The sequence below is a fragment of the Saimiri boliviensis genome, chromosome 11 (genome assembly GCF_048565385.1).
Source record: "Saimiri boliviensis isolate mSaiBol1 chromosome 11, mSaiBol1.pri, whole genome shotgun sequence".
Lineage (NCBI taxonomy): Eukaryota > Metazoa > Chordata > Mammalia > Primates > Cebidae > Saimiri > Saimiri boliviensis.
The window spans coordinates 102,499,378-102,522,500 of record NC_133459.1 but is presented as its reverse complement, the minus strand read 5'-3'; the positions used below and the strand labels follow the sequence as shown (position 1 = coordinate 102,522,500).

General features: G+C 44.3%; 1 protein-coding gene across 1 annotated transcript; it reads right to left on the bottom strand.

Annotated features, from left to right (window-relative positions):
• Nucleotides 1-2,777: 2,777 nt before the first annotated feature.
• Nucleotides 2,778-21,022, bottom strand: TAF13 (TATA-box binding protein associated factor 13). Its single transcript, XM_003933396.4, has 4 exons — nucleotides 20,801-21,022; nucleotides 19,207-19,285; nucleotides 7,524-7,621; nucleotides 2,778-4,830 (listed from the first exon to the last, which is right to left on the bottom strand). The coding sequence occupies exons 1-4, from the start codon at nucleotides 20,825-20,827 to the stop codon at nucleotides 4,660-4,662; spliced, it is 375 nt and encodes a 124-aa protein (XP_003933445.1). The 5' UTR covers nucleotides 20,828-21,022; the 3' UTR covers nucleotides 2,778-4,659.
• Nucleotides 21,023-23,123: the final 2,101 nt, after the last annotated feature.

Sequence of the window (23,123 nt, the reverse complement as noted above, 5' to 3'; positions counted from 1 at the left end):
AGGAGAATTGCCTGAACCCGGGAGGCGGAGGTTGCGGTGAGCCGAGATCGCGCCATTGCACTCCAGCCTGGGTAACAAGAGCGAAACTCCGTCTCAAAAAAAAAAAAAAAAAAAAAAAAAAAAAAAAAAATATATATATATATATATATATATATATATATATATATATATATTTTTTAGAGATAGAATCTCACCCCGTTGCCTAGGCTGGAGTGTAGTGGTGTGACCTTGGATTGCTGTAGACTCTGCCTCCTGAGTTCAAACAATTCTCCTATCTCAACCACCTAAGTAGCTGGGATTACAGGCATGTGGCACCACATCCAGCTAATTTTTGTATTTTTTGTAGAGATGGCATTTCACCATGTTGGCCAGACTGGTCTTGAACTCCTGACCTCAAGTGATCTGCCTGCCTCGGGCCTCCCAAAGAGCTGGGATTACAGATGTGAGCCACCACACCGAGCTGAATTTTTCTCATTTTAAAATGTATGGCTAGTGGCTACCATTTACACTGTGCAATTCTAGATCCTGGAAGACAGACTTGCCACTTTACTACCAGAATTTGAAGTTAATAAGTAAGCTCATGAATCAAGTCAGCCTGCCAAGTCCCTTTCCCCTTTTTGCTAATAGCAATATCCAGCTCCCAGTTCCCAATCCCATGCCAAGCCCTTTATTACCATAAATTGGGCATGAGATCCAGGATATAGTACAACTTCTTCCTGGCCATAGTGATTAGTCCAGGAAGAAAATAAGCAGAGCTTGGATCATCATAACCCTTGCTTGGAATTTTCTTTTTTTTTTTTTTTTGAGACAGAGTTTCGCTCGTTACCCAGGCTGGAGTGCAATGGCGCGATCTGGGCTCACCGCAACCTCCGCCTCCTGGGTTCAGGCAATTCTCCTGCCTCAGCCTCTTGAGTAGCTGGGATTACAGGCACACGCCACCATGCCCAGCTATTTTTTTTTTTATTTTTAGTAGAGACGGGGTTTCACCATGTTGACCAGGATGGTCTCGATCTCTTGGCCTCGTGATCCACCCGCCTCGGCCTCCCAAAGTGCTGGGATTACAGGCTTGAGCCACCGCGCCCGGCCTTTTTTTTTTTTTTTTTTTTTTAAGACAAGGTTTCACCATGTTGGTTAGGCTGGTCTTGAACTCCCAACCTCCGGTGATCCGCCTGCCTTGGCCTCCAAAGTGCTTGGATTACAGGCGTGAGCCACTGGGCCTGGCCAGAATTTTCTATATTAGGAAGTAAAGCAGCTTCTTCAATTTGGATTTGTAAGGAGGGAACCCTAGAACTGCTGGCCATCATATTCCTTTGCCATGCTGAGAATAAAACCAAAATTAGGATAAAAGACAGAGACAGAGTCTTGCTTCTCAAGTACTTAGATCCAGTCAACCCTAAAGTCAGCTCAATCCCTTCTTTCCCATGTTTCGGTTTGGTAAGCCAATAAATTCCTTCTTTGTTTATGCTATTAATAGTTTTGAGTTGTTATATCGCTTGCAACCTAAAATAGTCTTAACACAAAGCCCCACTCAGCCTGGGCAACACAGTGAAATAGCTTCTTTAGCTAGGCATGCCAGTAGTTCCAGCTACTCAGAGGCTGAGGTAGGAGGATCGTTTGAGCCCAGGAGGTCGAGGCAGTGAGCTGTGATTATGCCACTGTACTGGTGGCATAATCACCTGGTGATTATGGGTGAGAGTGAGCAGTTCACTACAGCCTTGACTTCCCAGACTCAAGTGATTCTCCCGCCTCACCCTCCTGAGTACCTGGGACCACAAGTGGCCACCATTGTGACTGGCTCCTTTTTTTTTTTTTTTAATAAAGGTGGGGTTTTACCATGATGGCCAGGCTGGTCTTGAACTCCTGACCTCAGGTGCTCCACCCACCTCAGACTCCCAAAGTGCTAGGCGTGAGCCACCGCGCCCAGCCGCCTGGCTCTTTTTTTTTTTTTTTTTTTTTTTTGAGACGGAGTTTCGCTCTTGTCACCCAGTCTGGAGTGCAATGGTGCGATCTCGGCTCACCGCAACCTCCGCCTCCTGGGTTCAGGCAATTCTCCTGCCTCAGCCTCCTGAGTAGCTGGGATTACAGGCACGGGCCACCATGCCCCGCTAATTTTTTGTATTTTTAGTAGAGACGGGGTTTCACCATGTTGATCAGGATGGTCTCGATCTCTTGACCTCGTGATCCACCCGCCTCGGCCTCCCAAAGTGCTGGGATTACAGGCTTGAGCCACCGTGCCCGGCCCCGCCTGGCTCTTTTTTAACAGAGATGGGGTCTTGTCATCTTGCCCAGGCTGGTCTCCAGCTCCTGGTTCAAGCAATCCTCCCGCCTCAGTCTCCCAAGTAGCTGGGACTGTAGACATGCCACCATATCTGGTTAATATTTTTGTATTTTTAGTAGAGACAGGGTTTCACGATGTTGGTCAGATCTTGAACTCCTGACCTTAATCAATCCACCCACCTTGGCTTCGCAAAATGCTGGGATTACAGGTGTGAGCCACTGCTCCTGGCCTTGATTTTTAGTAGAGATGGGGGTTTTACTATGGTTGCCCAGACTGGTCTCCAACTCCTGGGCTCAAGTGATCCTCCTGCCTACCCCTCCCAAAATTCTGGGATTACAGGCATGGGCCACCGTGTCCAGCCCTGCTTTTTTAAATAACAAAAGATTCACCCAGCTATGAGCTGAAATAAAAAAGTTTTCAGCTTGATTAAGCAGCAAGAATTACCGTATTATTAGTAATGGGGCATAACATTCTGGGAGGAAAAAAAGTCATAAATCAATCAGATTCAAGCATCAACCTGTTTAATTGTTCATACTTTATTCTTGTATCAGTAGGTTAAGAAAGTAAACTTTTCCCAAGCCCTGATTTATAGATCATGTTTATAAGCTGCACACAAAAGTCTGTTTCATAAACAATAACATTCAATGATCTACTTAAATGCGATCGTAATCCTTACTTTAAGCTAAGGGCAATAATTTAATACAATAGACTAAATACACACAAAACCTGTATATCCAGAACTACAAACATGGTTTCCATAGCCACATATGGTTCAGTCACAAAGGACACATTTCCACAGTGAACAAGTACTTACAAATATGTAAATAAAACGCTAACCTAAATGCTTATCCTGCCATCAGCTTTTTAAGCAATGCCATTACTGAAAGCATTTATTTTTAGAAGCTTGAATCTGACCTGGGAAAACAAGTTCTCCTAAAACTTAATAGGATGTTTAAGTCCGAAAAGATTTTAACTCAAAAAGCCTTCCAACACAGCATTATTTACGTGAAACTTAGTTTCTTAAATAAAAATAATGTTATCTGAAGAAAATTAAAACAAATTATCTTTTAAGAGAGACAAACATTCTTACCAAAAACTGTATTTTCTCTATCATCTCTTTAAAAGAAATGCAAACCAGTTCATTATCTGTATTTATTTGTTTGAGACAGTCATTCATGCTCTATTGCCCAGGCTGAAGTGCAGTGACGCCATCTCAGCTTGCTGCAATCTCCACCTCCTGGGTTCAAGCAATTTTGCCTCAGCCTTCCAAGTGGCTGGGATTACACATGCATGCCACCATGTCTGGCTAATTTTTGACTTTTTAGTAGAGGCGCAGTTTGGCTATATTGGCTAGGCTGGTCTAGAACTCCTGGCTTCAAGTGATCCACCTGCCTCGGGCTCCCAAAGTGCTGGGATTACAGGTGTGAGCCACCATGGCTGGCCCAGTTCATTATCATTAATAATTATTATACTTAATAATGTTTAATAATAAACTAGACAGTAAACTAATTGTTGTCTAAAAACTTCCAAATACTTAAAGTACATGTCTGAGCTGTCAAGTCAAAAATGCCATTTAGATTTCACATATTAAACAGCTACAGTATAGCTTACAAGGGCATAAACATACCTAACACATAAATACTGCTTTTTCCTTTAGATAGTCAAAAGTCAGAAGGAACTGCATGGTTTGCAAGGTACTGTGACTTATGAGTGGTCATTAAAACCCAGTAAGTAGGCCGGGTGCGGTGGCTCACGCCTATAATCCCAGCACTTTGGGAGGCCAAGGCGTGTGGATCACGAGGTCAAAGAGATTGAGACCATTTTCAACATGTCTCTACTAAAAATACAAAAATTAGCTGGGCATGGTGGCGCGCGCCTGTAGTCCCACCTACTTGGGAGGCTGACGCAGGAGAATTGCTTAAACCCAGGAGGCGGAGGTTGCGGTGAGCCGAGATCGTGCCACTGCACTCCAGCCTGGGAAACAAGAGTGAAACTCCGTCTCAAAAAAAAAAAAAAAAAAAAAAACCCAGTAAGTAATTCAAGTATGGTAATACAAAGGCAGGTAATTAAACGCACCAATATCACTCTAAAATCAAAGGCATAAAAATAAAGGCTGAGGCTGGGCTCAGTGGCTCACGCCTGTAATCCCAGCACTTTGGGAGGCTGAGGTGGGTGGATCATCTGAGGTCAGGAGTTCGAGACCAGCCTGTCCAACATGGTGAAACCCGTCTCTAAAAAATAAAAATAAATAAATAAAGGCTGAAAACTTTGTGTTTCTCCATCTTTCACTTCCATAGCTAGATATCAGAACCTTACTTTAGAAGATATAGTTATTACGCATGATATCCCCAGATGGTAATTTTCAGAAACTACAAAAAGTGTCAAGATCCATAGTTTGCTTCATCAAATGCTTTTCTAGCTCGTTTCAATTCTTCATTCATAGTAAGCAAGTCTTTAACCCTGGCAAACTTCCTTGGGTCCTTTCGAATCAAGAAGACGATATCTTCAACTTGTACTCGACCTTGTCTTCCAATGGACATTGCCTTGTGAGTCTATTACAAAGAAACATAATTACATTTCATTTTTAAAAATCTAACATTTTACTGTTTTAATTTGCATTTATTAATTGCAAGGTTGAAGATTTTATCTTAATATTATTATGGCTATTAATTTGTGAATTATCTTTCTACTCATGTCCTTTGTCCATTTTCTTTTCTTTCTTTTTTTTTTTTTTGAGACAGAGTCTCGCTCTGTGGCTAGGCGCCAGGCTGGAGTGCAGTGGCATGATCGCGGCTCACTGCAACCTCTGCATCCCCAGTTCAAGCAATTTTCTTGCCTCAGCCTCCCAAGTAGCTGGGACTACAGACTGGCACCACCACGCCCAGCTAATTTTTTTTTACATTTTAGTAGAGACAGGGTTTCACTATGTTGGCCAGGATGGTCTTGATCTCTTAACCTCATGATCCACCCGCCTCGGCCTCCCAAAGTGCTAGGATTACAGGTTTGAGCCACCGCACCCGGCCCTTTGTCCATTTTCTACTGGGTTAGCAATGTTCCCCTTTGTACTTCACAGGCACTTTAAAAAAATCCTAAGGACATTAAAACTGTCAAGACATTAAAACTGTAACTTTTGTTCCTTTTTTTGTTTTTTGATATATGTAGATTTTGTCTTAATTTGTATAAAATGATTTTATACTTATGTGTACCCACCCATTTCATTTTTGCTTTGTGTCCTCCTCCATCTTTTTTTTTTTTGAGACGGAGTTTCGCTCTTGTTACCCAGGCTGGAGTGCAATGGCGCGATCTCGGCTCACCGCAACCTCCGCCTCCTGGGTTCAGGCAATTCTCCTGCCTCAGCCTCCTGAGTAGCTGGGATTACAGGCACGCACCACCATGCCCATCTAATTTTTTGTATTTTTAGTAGACACGGGGTTTCACCATGTTGACCAGGATGGTCTCGATCTCTTGACCTTGTGATCCACCCGCCTTGGCCTCCCAAAGTGCTGGGATTACAGGCTTGAGCCACCATGCCCAGCTGTCCTCCTCCATCTTAATACCTAATATATACTGGTGGGTTTTCTAAAAATCAAATCTATCTCATCCCATCATTATATACTCAACTGTGAAAATTCGAAGCTATATCATAACATTATTTCTTTTTTTTATTTTTAAATCTCATTTTGAATTGTACATAACATTATTTCTAATGACTAAAAAATAGAAACTAAATATTTAATAATAAGGTATTGAGTCAGACACAGTGGCTCATGCCTATGATCCCAGCACTTTGGGAGGCTAAGGCGGTAGATCACTTGAACCTAGGAGTTCAAGACCAACCTGGGCAACATAATGAGACCCCGTCTCTACAGGAAATTTAAAAACTAGCAGAGCAGAAAAAACAAAAAGAGAAACAAAAACTAGCAGAGCATGGTGGCATATTTGAGAGGCTGAGGTAGGAGGACCATATGAGTCCAGAAGGTCTCAGGTGCAGTGAGCAATGATGCCACTGCCCTCCAGCCTGGGCAACAGAGTGAGATCCTGTCTCACACACAGACACACACACAAACATCGTATATCTTTAAATACTGGAAAAGGAAGGGGGAAAAAACCAACCTATATTGAATAATGGTATTATGGGCAATGTATTTTTTTTCTTTTTTTTAATTTTAATTTTTTTTTTTTTTTTAATTAAGACAAAGTTTCACTATGTTGGTCAGGCTGGTCTTGATCTCCTGACCTCAGATGATACGCCCGCCTTGGCCTCCAAAGTTCTTGGATTACAGGCATGAGCCATCACGCCCGGCCACAGGTAATATTTTTATTTTACTCAAGGATTTTATAATTATGTCCTTATAAAAAATGGAAGAAGGGGGAATAGAATATATATGTATAACCCCTATCCTTAATGATAAATAGTAAACAGTAACTTCTGCAACAAGCACTCAAATGGATAGCTTATTTCAAAGGGATGCCATAAACTCTAATCTTTTTTTTTTTTTTTTTTTTTTTTTTTGAGACGGAGTTTCGCTCTTGTTACCCAGGCTGGAGTGCAATGGCACGATCTCGGCTCATCGCAACCTCTGCCTCCTGGGTTCAGGCAATTCTCCTGCCTCAGCCTCCTGAGTAGCTGGGATTACAGGCACGCACCACCATGCCCAGCTAATTTTTTGTATTTTTAGTAGACACGGGGTTTCACCATGTTGACCAGGATGGTCTCGATCTCTTGACCTCGTGATCCACCCGCCTCGGCCTCCCAAAGTGCTGGGATTACAGGCGTGAGCCACTGCGCCCGGCAACTCTAATCTTATCTAAAGTTTAATATTTCTTTTTCCTTCTTTCTTTTCTTTTCTTTTTTTTTTTTGAGACAGAGTTTTGTTCTTGTTGCCCAGGCTAGAATGCAATGGCATAATCTAGGTTCACTGCAACCTCCACCTCCTGGGTTCAAGTGATTCTCCTGCCTCAGCCTCCCGAGTAGATGGGATTACAGGCATGCACCACCACACCCAGCTAATTTTGCATTTTTTAGCAGAGATAAGGTTTCTCCATGTTGTTCAGGCATCTCATGTGATCCACCCACCTCAGCCTCCCTAAGTGCTGGGATTATAGGTGTGAGCCACCATGCCTGGCTAAGTTTAGTATTTCAAATCCATTCTTCAATTACTAAGAATTGTGAAAGAATCTTACCATTTCAATAAAATAAAAACAAAAACAAAAATATAAACAAACAACAAAAAAAGAATCTTACCATTTCAGTGATAAACTCTATGACAAGATCTTCAAGAATATCCACTGACTCAGTATAAGGATTCTGGTCATCCCCAAAGCCATACATCATACATCGTACTGTAAAAGAACAATCACTTTTGTTCACTTTTACAGATTTAACAATTTGATACTTTTTAAAAATTAACTAGAAATCAACCAAGTTATAGATAATATTGGTATAAAAACATATTTACATTGTATTTGTTGTCTCCAAGTATGGATTCTGGTTTAAAAGGTTTAAGCATAGTATGATGACCAACTGTTCCCAAGTAGCCTCCAACAAACTCTTCCTTCCTCCCAGCTACTGAACTCTAAGGTAAAGTCTTTCCCTAATGTCTATCATCTACTCACCAGTCTCCACCCTCTCCCTCCCCCAACACCTTTAAATAGGAAACTGGCAGGGGGCAGAGAGCAACAGCTTAGCCTCTCCTGGAGGTGCTTTTTGTGTGTAGGCATGGCAGTGGGGCATTGGAAAAAAGGCAGACTCTACTGATATTACAAAGGGGAAAAGACATGAGACAAAGTATCCAAATGCCTTATTTATTTATTTATTTATTTATTTATTGAGACGGAGTGTCGCTCTTGTTACCCAGGCTGGAGTGCAATGGCATGATCTCGGCTCACCACAACCTCCGCCTCCTGGGTTCAGGCAATTCCCCTGCCTCAGCCTCCTGAGTAGCTGGGATTACAGGCACGCGCCACCATGCCCAGCTAATTTTTTGTATTTTTAGTAGAGACGGGGTTTCACCATGTTGATCGGGATGGTCTCGATCTCTTGACCTCGTGATCCACCCGCCTCGGCCTCCCAAAGTGCTGGGATTACAGGCTTGAGCCACCACGCCCGGCCCCAAATGCCTTCTTATTGGAAGAAACAGGGTAATCAAAATGAGAAAGCAGAGGGCTTATTACAAAGAATTTTGATTTTTTTTTTTTTTTTTTTTCCTGAGCTGGAGTCTCGCTTTGTCGCCCAGGCTGGAGTGCAGTGGTGTAATCTAAGCTCACTGTAACCTCCACCTCTCAGGTTCAAGCAATTCTCCTGTCTCAGCCTCCTGATTAGCTAGGATTACAGGCATGGGCCACCACGCCCAGCTAATTTTTTTGTATTTTTAGTATAGACAGAGTTTCACCATGTTGGCCAGGCTGGTCTCGAACTCCTGACCACGTGATTTGCCTGCCTCGGCCTCTCAAAGTGCTGGAATTACAGGCATGAGTCACCGTGCCTGGCCAAATTTTGACATTTCCTAGATCAGAACTACTGCCAGCAAAGCCCTTTCAGGCTTCATCTGAAGAAACCATAGGAAATGCAAAAGGTAAATCTAGGTCAGGCGCAGTGGCCCACACCTGTAATCCTAACACTTTGGGAGGCCCAGGCAAGTAGACTGCATGAGCTCAGGAGTTTGAGACCAGCCTGAGCAACATGGCGAAACCCTGTCTGTACAAAAAAAAAAATCTGGGCATAGGCCAGTATAGTGGCTCACACCTGTAATTCCAGCACTTTGGGAGGCTGAGGCAGATCACTTGAGGCCCGAAGTTTGAGACCAGCCTGGCCAACAAGGTGAAACCCCATCTCTACTAAAAACCAAAAATCAGCTGGGGGTGTTGGCACATGTCTATAATCCCAGCTACGAGGGAGGCTGAGGCATGAGAATCACCTGAACCCAGGAGATGGTGGTTGCAGTGAGCTGAGATCACATCAGTGCACTCCAGCCTTGGCGACAGAGTGAGACTGTGTCTTGAAAAAAAAAAAAAAAAAGAGAGAGAGAAGTCTAATATGGAAAAAAAAATAATTGCCAAAAGATAAAATGTGGCGGGTGCGGTGGCTCACCCCTATAATTAATCCCAGCACTTTGGGAGGCCGAGGTGTGCAGATCACCTGAGGACAGGGGTTCAAGACCAGCCTGGCCAACACAGTGAAACCTTGTCTCTACTAAAAGAACAAAAATTAGCTGGGCATGGTGGGCACCTGTAATCCCAGTTACTCGGGAGGCTGAGGCAGGATTGCTCGAACCTGGGAGGCAGAGGTTGCAGTGAGCCGAGATTGCGCCACTGCACTCCAGCCTGGGAGACAGACACTCCGTCTCAAACAAACAAAACAACACATATCTCTTATTATATGCCAGATCCTGTCTTAAGTCTTTTGCATATATAACTCATTTAATCCTCACAATGATCCTTTGAGGTAGATACTACTAATTGCACCCATTCCATAGATGAGAAAATTAAAGCACGGTGTTAACTGATTTTCCCAAGGTCACAAAACTAGTAGAGATGGAACCTGAATTTGAACACAGCTAATCTGGTTCGGTCTTTCTTTATTCCTACCCACAACAGCATTGAACTTGCTAGTAGTTGTAGTTTAGGGCAGACAGGATCCATATGAATTCTTCCCCTGACCCCCGCCCCTCTCCTAGCTTTTTTGAGACAGTCTTGGCTCTGTCTCCCAGGCTGGAGTGGTGTTGCAGTCACAGCTTGCTACAGCCTCAACCTCCCTGGCTCATGCAAGCAACTGAGACTACAAGCACATGCCACCATGCCCAGGTAATTTGTGGGTTTTTGTTTTTTTTTTTTAAACAGAAGTCTCACTGTGTCACCCAGGCTGGAGAGCAATGGCATCTCAGCTCATTGTAACCTCCACCTCCTGGGTTCAAGAGATTCTCCAGCTTCAGCCTCCAAGCAGCTAGGATTACAGGCATGTGCTACCACACCTAGCTATTTATTTATTTATTTATTAGCAGTCAGTTTGCCATGTTGCCCAGGCTAGTCTTGAACTCCTGGCCTCAAGTGATCTGCCTGCCTTGGCCTCCCAAAGTATCATGCTTACAGGTATGAGCTACCACATCCAGCCATTTAAAATTTTTTTCTAGATATGGGGGTCTCACTACATTGCCCAGGCTGGTTTTGAACTGCTTTCTAAAAATTTATTTATTTATTTATTGAGACAGTCTTGTTCCGTCAACAGGCGTCAGGCTGGAGTGCAGTGGCGCAATCTCAGCTCACTGCAACCTCCACCTCCCAGGTTCAAGCAATTCTCCTGCCTCAGCCTCCTGAGTAGCTGGGACTACAGGCACATGCCACCATGCCCAGCTAATTTTTGTATTTTTAGTAGAGACAGGGTTTCACCATGTTGGCCAGGATAGTCTCGCTTGACCCCATGATCCACCCACCTGGGCCTCCCAAAGTGCTGGGATTACAGGCATGAGCCATTGTACCTGGCAAAAATTTATTTTTGTTTTTTTCGTAGAGACAGTAGAGACGGGGTTTCACTATGTTGCCCAGGGTGGTCTCAAACTCCTGGACTCAAGCAATCCTCCTGTCTTGGCCTCCTAAAGTGCTAGGATTACAGGTGTGAACCACCAGAACCAGCTGAGATCCACATGGATTCTTAACCTATTGTCTATAAACTCAGTCCAGAGACAAGCTTTAAGTCCTTGAGACTACCATGAAATCATATTGAAAAATTTTACACATTATCTGTACATGGGCTTTTTTCTGGGAATAATTATAACTTTTATCAGATTCTCAAAGGGGATGTTAAGAATGTTAAGAAATGCTGTCAAATGCTGGAAGTGTTTTGTATCTTGATCTTAGTAATGTTTATGTGTGTGTGAGAGAGAGTATATGTGCATGTGCATACAGTTGTCCCTTAGTATCCTTGGGAGCTTGGTTCTAGGATTTCCCATGGATACGAAAATCCCAGATATAAAATGGCATAGTGTTTGTATATATAACCTATGCACATCCTATCTGTCTGTCTGTCTATCTGCATTTATTTATTTATTTTTGAGATGGAGTTTCACTCTTGTTGCCCAGGCTGGAGTGCAACAGCACAATCTCGGCTCATGGCAACCTCCGCCTCCCGGGTTCAAGCAATTCTCCTACCTCGGCCTCCCAAGTACCTGGGATTACAGGCACACGCCACTACACCTGGCTAATTTTGTATTTTTAGTAGAGATGAGGTTTCTCCATGTTGGCCAGGCTAGTCTTTAACTCCCAACCTCAGGTGATCCACCCGCCTCGGCCTCCCAAAATGCTGGGATTACATGTGTAAGCCACCATTCCTGGCTATTTATTTATTTATTATTATTATTATTTTTTTTTTGAGACGGAGTTTCGCTCTTGTTACCCAGGCTGGAGTGCAATGGCGCGATCTCGGCTCACCGCAACCTCCGCCTCCTGGGTTCAAGCAATTCTCCTGCCTCAGCCTCCTGAGTAGCTGGGATTACAGGCACGTGCCACCATGCCCAGCTAATTTTTTGTATCTTTAGTAGAGACGGGGTTTCACCATGTTGACCAGGATGGTCTTGATCTCTCGACCTTGTGATCCACCCACCTCAGCCTCCCAAAGTGCTGGGATTACAGGCTTGAGCCTGTAATCCCAGTCCTATTTATTATTTTTTGAGGTGGAATTGCCTCCTCCGGGTGGAAATGCCCGGTCCTATTTATTATTTTTTGAGGTGGAATTTTGCTCTTGTTGCCCAGGCTGGAGTGCAATGGTGAGACCTCAGCTCACTGTAACCTCTGCCTCTCCGGTTCAAGTGATTTTCATCCTCATCCTAAGCCTCAGTCTCCAGAGTAGCTGGGATTATAGGCATGCACCACCACGCCCAGCTAATTTTGTATTTTTAGTGGAGATGGGGTTTTTCCGTGTTGGTCAGGCTGGTCTCTAACTCCCAACCTCAGGTGATCTGCCCACCCCAGACTCCCAAAATGTTGGGATTATAGGCATGGGCCACTGCACCTGGCCTCTATATTTTAAATCATCTCTAAATCGCTTACAATACCTAATACAATGTAAATGCTATGTAAATAGTTGTTATACTACATTGTTTAGGGAATAATGACAAGGAAAGAAAGTCTGGGCATATTCAATACAGACACAGTTTTTTTCTGAGTATTTTCCATCTGAGTTTGGTTGAATCCACGGATGCAGAACCCACGGACATGGAGGGCCAACTGTATAGTATACATAAAATTCAGCAAGTTGTTCACTTAAGACTTGCACATTTTATTGTTATCTAAGTTGATTTTCATTTTTATTTTTTAAGAGATACGGGGTTTCACCACGTTGGTGAGGCTGGTCTCAAACGCCTCACGATCCACCCACCTCGGCCTCCCAAAGTGCTGGGATTACAGGTGTGAGCCACTGAGCCCAGCCAGTTTTATTTCTTCAAAAAAAAGATACTTGAGGAAAACTTCTAAAAGAAGAAATGAGTAAATTAAGAAGAATAATTCTGGCCGGGCTCGGTGGCTCAAGCCTGTAATCCCAGCACTTTGGGAGGCTGAGGCGGGTGGATCACGAGGTCAAGAGATCGAGACCATCCTGGTCAACATGGTGAAACCCCGTCTCTACTAAAAATACAAAAAAATTGGCTGGGCCTGGTGGCACATGCCTGTAATCCCAGCTACTCAGGAGGCTGAGGCAGAGAATTGCCTGAGCCCAGGAGGCGGAGGTTGCGGTGAGCCGAGATCGCGCCATTGCACTCCAGCCTGGGTAACAAGAGAGAAACTCCGTCTCAAAAAAAAAAAAAAAGAAGAAGAAGAATTCTCCTATTTAGAAGAAGCAAAAACTAGTAGAGGTGCAAAGAGAAGAAAGTAGACCAGGCCTACAGAAGTAAAGGGTGACTTGGAAACCAGCCTGAGACAGACACATCCCTAGGGTTTACACTGGCAAGAGTCGTTAGGTCCAGAAACAGGAGGAAAAAAAACAAACACAGGAGCTAATAGTTCCTATCTTTACTTTCTGGATCCTGTACTTTTTTTGCCTTTTTTTTTTTTAAAGATAATTTTAGATTATAGCTGAGTTGTAAAAATAGTACAGAGTTCCCATATGCCCTATATCCAGCTTCCCCTTATGTTAACATGTTATACAACCATAGGGATTCATCAAAGCTAAGAAATTAACATCGGTAAAAGTACAGACTTTATTCAGATTTTATGAGTTCTTCCACCAATGTCCTTCTTCTGTTCCAGGGTCCCAAAATATTTAGTTGTCATACCCCCTTGGTTCCCTCCAATCTCTAATGGTTCCTCAGCTTTTTTGTCTTTCAAAACTTTGACACTTGCTTTTTTTTTTTTTGACACGGAGTTTTGCTCTTATTACCCAGGCTGGAGTACAATGGCACGATCTCAGCTCACTGCAACCTCCGCCTCTTGGGTACTGGCAATTCTCCTGACTCAGCCTCCTGAGTAGCTGGGGTCACAGGCAGGCGCCACCACGCCCAGCTAATTTTTTGTATTTTTCAGTAGAGACGGGGTTTCACCATGTTGACCAGGATGGTCTCGATCTCTTGACCTTGTGATCCACCCGCCTCGGGCTCCCAAAGTGCTGGGATTACAGGCTTGAGCCACTGCGTCTGGCCTGACACTTGGTTTGTTTTGTTTTTTTTTTGAGACGGAATTTCGCTCTTGTTACCCAGGCTGGAGTGCAATGGCGCGATCTCGGCTCACCGCAACCTCCACCTCCTGGGTTCAGGTAATTCTCCTGCCTCAGCCTCCTGAGTAGCTGGGATTACAGGCACACGCCACCATGCCCAGCTAATTTTTTGTATTTTTAGTAGAGATGGGGTTTCACCATGTTGACCACGTTGGTCTCGATCTCTTGACATCGTGATCCACCTGCCTCGGCCTCCCAAAGTGCTGGGATTACAGGCTTGAGCCACCGCACCTGGCCTAATGTGTCCTCTTAGTGCATCAGATCAGGGGTACATAATGTCAATATACTGTACATTATTGGTGATGCTATGGTGTCTTCCAGAATTCTCCATTGTAAGCTTACTGTTTTTGTTTAAATATTTTGAGGAAGATACTTTGTCACTAACATTTTGATGGGCGGAATTCACCAGAAGGAAAATATATTTCACTGAAAAAGGAAACTTATTATATGGGAAGGATGTAAATTGTATTTGGTTACAGAGTCTATAAAGGCATAAAGAAATGCCAGAGAATGCTTTGAAATTCTATAGGCCCACTGCAACCTCTGCCTCCCAGGTTTCAGCGATTATCGAGCTTCAACCTCCCGAATACCTGAGACTACAGGCACATGCCATCATGCCCAGCTAATTTTTTGTATTTTTAGTAGAGATGGGGTTTCACCATGTTACCCAGGATGGTCTTGACCTCCTGACCTCATGATCTGCCTCCCAAAGTGCTAGGATTACAGGCATGAGCCACCTCGCCTGGCCCTTGAGTAACTGGAATTATAGGCATGCACCACAATACCCAGCTAATTTTTGTACTTTTAGTAGAGATGGGGTTTTGCCATGTTGGCCAGGCTGGTCTTGAACTCCTGACCTCAAGTGATCCTCCCACCTTGGCCTCCCAAAGTGCTGGGATTACAGGCATGAGCCACTGCACCCAGTCTCCCCCGAATTTTTATTTTTTGAGACTGAGTTTCGCTCTTGTTGCCCAGGCTGGAGTGCAATGGCGCAATCTTGGCTCACTGCAACCTCTGCCTCCTGGGTTCAAGCAATTCTCCTGCCTCAGCCTCCCAAGTAGCTGGGACTACAGGCATGTGCCACCATGCCCAGCTAACCAATTTATTTTTATTTTTATTTTTATTTTTATTTTTTTGAAATGGAGTTTCGCTCTTGTTACCCAGGCTGGAGTGCAATGGCGCGATCTCGGCTCACTGCAACCTCCCCCTCCTGGGTTCAGGCAATTCTCCTGCCTCAGCCTCCTGAGTAGCTGGGATTACAGGCATGCGCCACCATACCCAGCTAATTTTTTGTATTTTTAGTAGAGACGGGGTTTCACCATGTTGACCAGGATGGTCTCGATCTCTTGACTTCGTGATCCACCCGCCTTGGCCTCCCAAAGTGCTGAAATTACAGGCGTGAGCCACCGCGCCCGACCCTACCAATTCTTTTTTTAGAGGTTCTGGAGAACAGATCTTTCAGTAAGCTCTATGAATATTCAGGTAAGATAAGAAGAAGCCTAAAGATTCCAAATTCCTGTCATCACAAAGTAATCTCAGTGGAACAAAGATCTTTGCTAACAACTAACTGAACATCACTCTGGGATGTTGTGGTACAAGGATCCCCTTCTTACGCTGACATAAGTAAAATCACATAATAGTTTCAGTAGCATCAGATAAATGAAAATAGGGAATGGTCAGTTTTAGGGAGGAAATGAAATATGGAAAAGGATTTGGATGGTTAAAAAATAAAAAAGAGTCCGGGCGCGGTGGCTCAAGCCTGTAATCCCAGAACTTTGGGAGGCCGAGGCGGGTGGATCACGAGGTCAAGAGATCGAGACCATCCTGGTCAACATGGTGAAACCCCGTCTCTACTAAAAATACAAAAAATTAGCTGGGCATGGTGGTGTGTGCCTGTAATCCCAGCTACTCAGGAGGCTGAGGCAGGAGAATTGCTTGAACCCAGGAGGCGGAGGTTGTGGTGAGCCAAGATCGTGCCATTGCACTCCAGCCTGGGTAACAAGAGTGAAACTCCGTCTCAAAAAAAATAAATAAATAAAATAAAAAAGAAGCCGAGTGCAGTGGCTCACGCCCGTAATCCCAGCACTTTGGGAGGCTGAGGTGGGTGGATCACGAGGTCAAGAGATTGAGACCATCCTGATCAACATGGTGAAACCCCATCTCTACTAAAAATACAAAAAAAAATTAGCTGGACATGGTGGTGCGTGCCTGTAATCCCAGCTACTCAGGAGGCTGAGGCAGGAGAATTGCCTGAACCCAGGAGGCGGAGGTTGCGGTGAGCCGAGATCGCGCCATTGCACTCCAGCCTGGGTAACAAGAGTGAAACTCCGTCTCAAAAAAAAAATAAATAAATTAAATTAAATAAAAAATAAATAAATAAAAAAGAATGTCTGACTGGATGCCTGTAGTCTCAGCACTTTGGGAGATAAAGGTGGGCGGATCACCTGAAGTCAGGAGTTCAAAACCAGCCTGGCTAACATGGTGAAACCCCGATTCTATTAAAATTACAAAAAATTAGCCAGGTGTGGTACCGTACGCCTGAAGTCCCACTACTCGGCAGGCTAAGGCAGGAGAATCGCTTGAACCTGGGAGGCAGAGGTTGCAGTGAGCCGCGATTGCACCACTGCACTCCAGCTTGGACAACAAGAGCGAAACTGTTTTAAAAAAAAAATTAGCTGGGTGTGGTGCTTCAAGCTACTGCAGTCTAGCCTGGATGACAGAATGAGACTCTATCTCAAAAAAAAAAAAAAAGAGGCTGGGTGCGGTGGCTCATGCCTGTTAAATAATCTCTGTAGTCTGGGAGGCTGAGGTGAGAGGATCACTCCAGTCCAGGAGTTCCAGACCTGTGCAACATAGTGAGATCTTGTCTCTACAAAATAAATTTTAAAATTGGCTGGGTGCTGAGGGCAGTGGCTTACACCTGTAATTCCAGCACTTTGGGAGGCTGAGGTGGGTAGATCACCTGGAGATCAGGAGTTCAAGACCAGCCTGGCCAACATGGTGAAACTCAATCTCTACTAAAAAAATACAAAAATTAGGCCAGGCGCGGTGGCTCACACCCGTAATCCCAGTACTTTGGGAGGCCAAGGTGGGTGGATCACAAAGTCAGGAGTTTGAGACCAGCCTGACCAACATGGTGAACCCATATCAAAAAATAGTAATAATAATTTAAAAAAATAAAAATACAAAAATTAGCTAGGTGTGGTGGCATATGCCTGTAATCCCAGCTACACTGGAGGCTGAGGCAGGAGAATTGCTTAAACCCAGGAGGCAGAGATTGCTGTGAGCTGGAATTGTGCCACTGTATTCCAGCCTGGGTGACAGAACAAGACTCCATCTCAGGGGGGAAAAAAATTAATTGGGCAGGTGGCATGCACCTATAGTGTCAGCTGTTCAGGAGGTGAAGGTGCAAGGATCACTTGAGCCCAGGTGTTCGAGGTTGCAGTGAGCTATGATCATGCCAATGTACTCCAGCTCTGGTGACAGAAGAGTGAGATCCTTTCTCTAAGAAAATAAATAAAAAATTGGGGGGATGGATGCAGCAACCACCATGGCACATGTACAACTATGTAACAAACCTGCACCTTCTGCACTTGTACCAATTAAGAAAATAATTTTTCTTTTTTTTTTTTGAGACGGAGTTTCGCTCTTGTTACCCAGGCTGGAGTGCAATGGCGCGGTCTCGGCTCACCGCAACCTCCGTCTCCTGGGTTCAAGCAATTCTCCTGCCTCAGCCTCCCGAGTAGCTGGGACTACAGGCGTGCGCCACCATGCCCAGCTAATTTTTGTATTCTTAGTAGAGACGGGGTTTCACCATGTTGACCAGGATGGTCTTGATCTCTCGACCTCGTGATCCGCCCGCCTCGGCCTCCCAAAGTGCTGGGATTACAGGCTTGAGCCACCGCGCCCGGCCCGAAAATAATTTTTCTTAAAAAAGATATACTGACCCTGTAGTTTCAAGGGCATTTGGGAACTGCTCACATATAACCCAGCCTAAATAAACCAGGTATTCATAAATCTGTGTTGCCTCATCTCTCAATACTTAGATACAATTTTACATAAAGGACCCAGGACTGGGAGATGGAGAGCACATTCTCCTGCTATGTTCCAGGGCTTGGCCTGGACCATTAGTAGTAGCATCAGCTCTCCCTTCCTTGTGTTGCCAAAAAGGGTCAAACCCACCTATTGAGGGGGTAGGATGGAGAATCAATACATTATAATCTCTATGCCTTTGTTTATTTACTTATTTATTATGGAGACAGGGTCTAGTTCTGTCACCAAGGCTGGAGTGCAGTGGCACAATTGCTTGTTGTACCTCCTAGGCTCAAGCAATCCTCTCATCTGAGCCTCTAGAGTAGCTGGAACTACAGGGGCATGTCATCATGCCCTGCTAATTTTTGTATTTTTGTAGAGAGAGAGTTTCACTGTGTTGCCCAGGCTGGTCTTGACCTCCTGGGCTCAAGTGATCTGCCTGTCTTGGCTTCCCAAAGTGCTGGGATTGCAGGCGTGAGCCACTGCATCCAGCCTCCCTGTCACTACAATGCCTTTGCATTTTTTTTTTTTTTTTGAGACAGAGTCTTGCTGTGTCACCCAGGCTGGAGTACAATGGCAGTCTCGGCTCACTGAAACTTCTGCCTCCTGGGTTCAAGTGAGCACATTCAGCTAATTTTTCTAGTTTTAGTAAAGAGGGAGTTTTATCATGTTGGCCACGCTGATCTCAAACCCCTGATCCCAAGTGATCTGCCTGCCTCAGCCTCCCAAAGTGCTGGGGCTACAGGAGTGAGCCACTGCATCCAGCTGTTCACCACCTTCTTCCTTTGTTCATGGCCTTAGTCCAAAGCCTCAAGCCCTAACTCACTTGCTAGTCTCCTCTCAACACCTGTTCCAGGATCCATTATTACCTGTGGCTTACAGTCAAAGGAGTCTCCGTTTTTACTGCTGTAAAGGCAGAGGAAAACTAATGGAGACATGTTCTTCTGCCCTAAATTAAAACACTAATTACATCTGCTCACTTAAAAAGCCATTTACACACACACACACACACACACACACACACACACAAATTGGTTAGGATCGGTACTATCTGATTGAAAAGTTAAACAGAATTTTATAGGCAAGTCTGGGAATATTGTCCCTACAGGGAAACATTCAAAGCAATAAATCAACTTTGAAAGGACATGTCCAAGAGTTTTCATCATCTATAACAAAATCATTGTCAAATACTACTTACATTCTTTAGAAAAAAGTCTCTTTCTTTTACCCTGTCCACCTTCTGCACCTCCTCCAATTTCTTCATTTTCTTCCTCAAACTAAAAGTTAAAATGTATATATAAAAATGTCAAGTGATTGCATTGCATTTGCTATTTTAAGAATTAACAATTTTTTTTTTCTTTTCGACAGGACAGAAAGCCTAAAGGAAGCAGCAAAAAAAAAAAATAATAATAAAATAAAGAAAGAAAGAAAAAAAAGAAAGAAATCTCAACACTGAAGGGAACTCTCTATCTAGTCCAACTTCCAACTCATGCAAGTTGGACTAGATAGATAGGGCTTCTACAACGTTGCTAGCAAACAATCCTATTGCGGCCATGTGCGGTGGCTCATGCCCGTAATCCCAGCACTTTCGGAGGCCGAGGCAGGTGGATTACGAGCCTAGGAGTACGAGATCAGCTTGACCAACATGGAGAAAACCCATCTCTACTAAAAATTCAAAAAATTAGCTGGGCATGGTGGTGTGCACCTGTAATCCCAGCTACTCCGGAAGCTGAGGCAGGAGAATCGCTTGAACCCCGGAGACGGAGGTTGCATTGAGCCGAGATGGCGCCACTGCACTTCAGCCTGGGCAACAGAGCAGGACTCCGTCTAAACAACAACAACAAGAAAAACAGAAAATCCTACTGCTTCTACGTGTAAGAGTCCTAATGACCGTAGGTTTTATTATTTATTTTGAGACGGAGTTTCGCTCTTGCTGCCCAGGCTGGAGTGCGATGGCGCGATCTAGGCGCACTGCAACCTCCGCTTCCCGGGTTCAAGCAATTATCCTGCCTCAGCCTTCCCAGTGGCTGAGATTACAGGTATGCGCCACCACGCCTGGCTAATTGTGTATATTTAGTAGATACAGGGTTTCTCCATGTTGGTCAGGCTGGTCTCAAACTCCCCACCTCAGATTATCCGCCCGCCTTGGCCTCCCAAAGTGTTGTGATTACAGGCACGAGCCACCGCGCCAGGCTCACAGGTTTTATTTTAACCAACTAAGGTGGCCTATTGCTAGATAATGTTAGGTTAAACAGTTGATACTGAAACAAATTCTACCTCCCCGTAGTAAGCAAAACTAATATTTACTAAGCATTTGTTTATACAGTGCTGAAAACCTTCCTTAAGTAAGCCCGTAACCCTATTTTATAAAAAGAGAACTGCGGTTCAAAGTTAAATAAATGGCTCAGAGAATGGAGATTTTGAAATCCTGGCTTTCTGACTTTCAATGCATTCTTTTCCCATTATTTCACAGTAAGTACAGTTGTGTTAGCAATGGAACTGTTGGTTGACAGCGCTAACAGATGTTAGTTTTGACCTTTGATGATTCTGTAGGTGTTTCAAACAGTGTTTGGCAAATACAGACCAAAATCAAGGGGAAAGGGGTCACAAAACCTTCTCTTCCTTCACGTCTTTCCTCACTTTTTAAAATGATCAATCCTTAGGGCGTGAAGTCCCCTAAATCTGTCGGCTGAATTCAGTAAGGCAAGTAGTTCCGATCCTGAACTCTGCCTCCGCTACTGAGCCCGAGGGAGTGAAGAAAAGGGAGGTCTGGGACAGAGAGGGTCACTCACGGTAGGGTCCTCTTCCTCATCTGCCATCCCACTAGCCGGCCAACTTAATGCGCCCGCCGGCAGGCTCCGAGCAGGTTATACTACTTCCGCCGCCTCACTTCCGGTGACGCGCGGGGCAGGGGCGGCGCGGCGGAAATGAGAGTCCTCAGCGGAGGAGAGCGGAGCTCCTCCTTGTAATGCCGAAGGAATCGGATACTAACAAAGAAAAGAAAATCGTGGGCTAGGTGGCGAGTATCTGGTTGTCATCCTAGATTTGCTACTGCATATTGAATCACGGCTTCCTGTTTCGGGACTGCGAAGCTAAGGATCATAGGAGGGCTAGCCAGCAGTCCTTTATCTGATATAAAAGCTTTTAAATCATATTAGCCGGGCGCAGTGGCTCACGCCTGTAATCCCAGCACTTTGGGAGGCCGAGGCGGGTGGATCACGAGGTCAAGAGATCGAGGCCATCCTGGTCAACATAATGAAACCCTGTCTCTACTAAAATACAAAAATTAGCTGGGCATGGTGGCGCGTGCCTGTAATCCCAGCTACTCTGGAGGCTGAGGCAGGAGAATTGCCTGAACCCAGGAGGCGGAGGTTGCGGTGAGCCGAGATCGCGCCATTGCACTCCAGCCTGGGTAACAAGAGTGAAACTCCGTCTCAAAAAAAAAAAAAAAAAAAAAAAAAATCATTTTAAACATTTGTGGTGCCACTGTTTCTAAGCACTGTGTTAGTTGTTGGGGATATTGTCCTCACCACTAATATCCAAGACATGGTGTCCTGAGACTGAGCATCTAAAATTTTGTGAAGGTTGGGTTTTTGTTTTGTTGTTGTCGTTTTTTGAGACTCAGTCTAGCTTTATCGCCCAGGCTGGAGTGCAATGGTGCGATCTCTACTAAGTGCAACCTCCGCCTCTCGGATTCAAGGGATTCTTCTGTCTCAGCCTCTCGAGTAGCTGGGATTACAAGCATGCGCCGCCATGCTCAGCCTTCTTTTTTTTTTTTTTTTTTTTGAGACCGATCCTCACTCTGTTCCCCAGGCTGGAATAAAGTGGCGCTATCAGGGTTCACCGCAGCCTCGACCTCCTGGACTCAAGCCATCCTCCCACCTCAGCCTCGGAGTAGCTGGGATTACAGGCGCACACCACCAACGTCCAGCTAATTTTTGTATTTTTAGTAGAGATGGGATTTTGCCACATTGCTCAGGCTAGTCTGGAACTCCTGGCCTCAAACGATCTGTCCCCCTCGGCCTCCCGAAGAGCTGAGATTACAAGTGTGAGCCCACCATGCCCGCCGGGGAATGCTTTTGGTCAGAACAGTGGTTGGGAAAACCACAGGCATTGGACGGCCAGAGCTAGGTATATAAAATAAATGTCCAACAGTGTAACAGATGATGCTGCACAAAGAAAATTCCATAATTCACACGATTTCTGAATGTCCTGCTGAACATTGCGTGGGTGAAAGGTCCTGAGACTTGAACCTATCTTTGTTATCTGAGACTTGAGCCTATCTTTGTTAATAAACACAAAGCATTTTCCCATGCTTTTAATGTACATTGAATTTTCTGGGAATGTTATTACCCCAAAATTGAATAGTAATTGTATTTTGTTTTGTTTGGAATTCATTAAGAGCTATGTATCATTTCAGGAAATAACGTCACCAAAAGCACATCACTTGTAATAATTTGAATAGTGAATACTGAAAAAAAGAACTTTTAAGGAATGTGAGTCTTTTAAAATGATTAGGCCCAGAGAGGCATTAAAATGAGAGGCAGTCACATCCTGCTTGCCCCCTTTTGAACTATGTGTTAAAGTCTTAAAACTGCTTGCTATTGCCACAAATATTAGTTATAAATTAGCTTAATTATGCCCCACCAGACACTATATCCCCCCATACATTATAGCTTGATAATGTTTAGCCAGTCACTAATCAATGTTATTTCTGTGAGCCAATGAGAATTCTGAAAGACAACGTTGTATCAGCCTACTCCCTGTCCTCATTCTTTTCCTTTAAAAATCCATTTGTTCCTGCTGCTAATCTTAGAGTGTATATTCAGGGCAACTTTATGCTGCAGAGTTGCAATCCTCAAGTTTGGCCCAAATAAACTCGATTTATATTAATTTTGCCTCAGTGTCTTCCTTTTAGATCGACAATACTCACCCAAATCCATCTGCATTCAAGATGATTCTACATGTAGGTACAAGCATCTGAAAGCTTCATTATACCCCCTAGTGCCATCATGCCTGGGCATCTACCTATTGAATCATATGTTACTTTTTTTTTTTTTTTTGAGACGGAGTTTCGCTCTCGTTACCCAGGCTGGAGTGCAATGACGCAATCTC

Excerpts from the sequence above, each read along its gene's own strand:
- TAF13 (XM_003933396.4), bottom strand. The coding sequence starts at position 20,827 with ATGGCAGATGAGGAAGAGGACCCTACC. Across the intron at positions 19,286-20,800 it reads ATGAGGAAGAGGACCCTACC|TTTGAGGAAGAAAATGAAGA; the intron begins GTGAGTGACCCT and ends TTTAACTTTTAG. Across the intron at positions 7,622-19,206 it reads GAGACTTTTTTCTAAAGAAT|TACGATGTATGATGTATGGC; the intron begins GTAAGTAGTATT and ends GTTCTTTTACAG.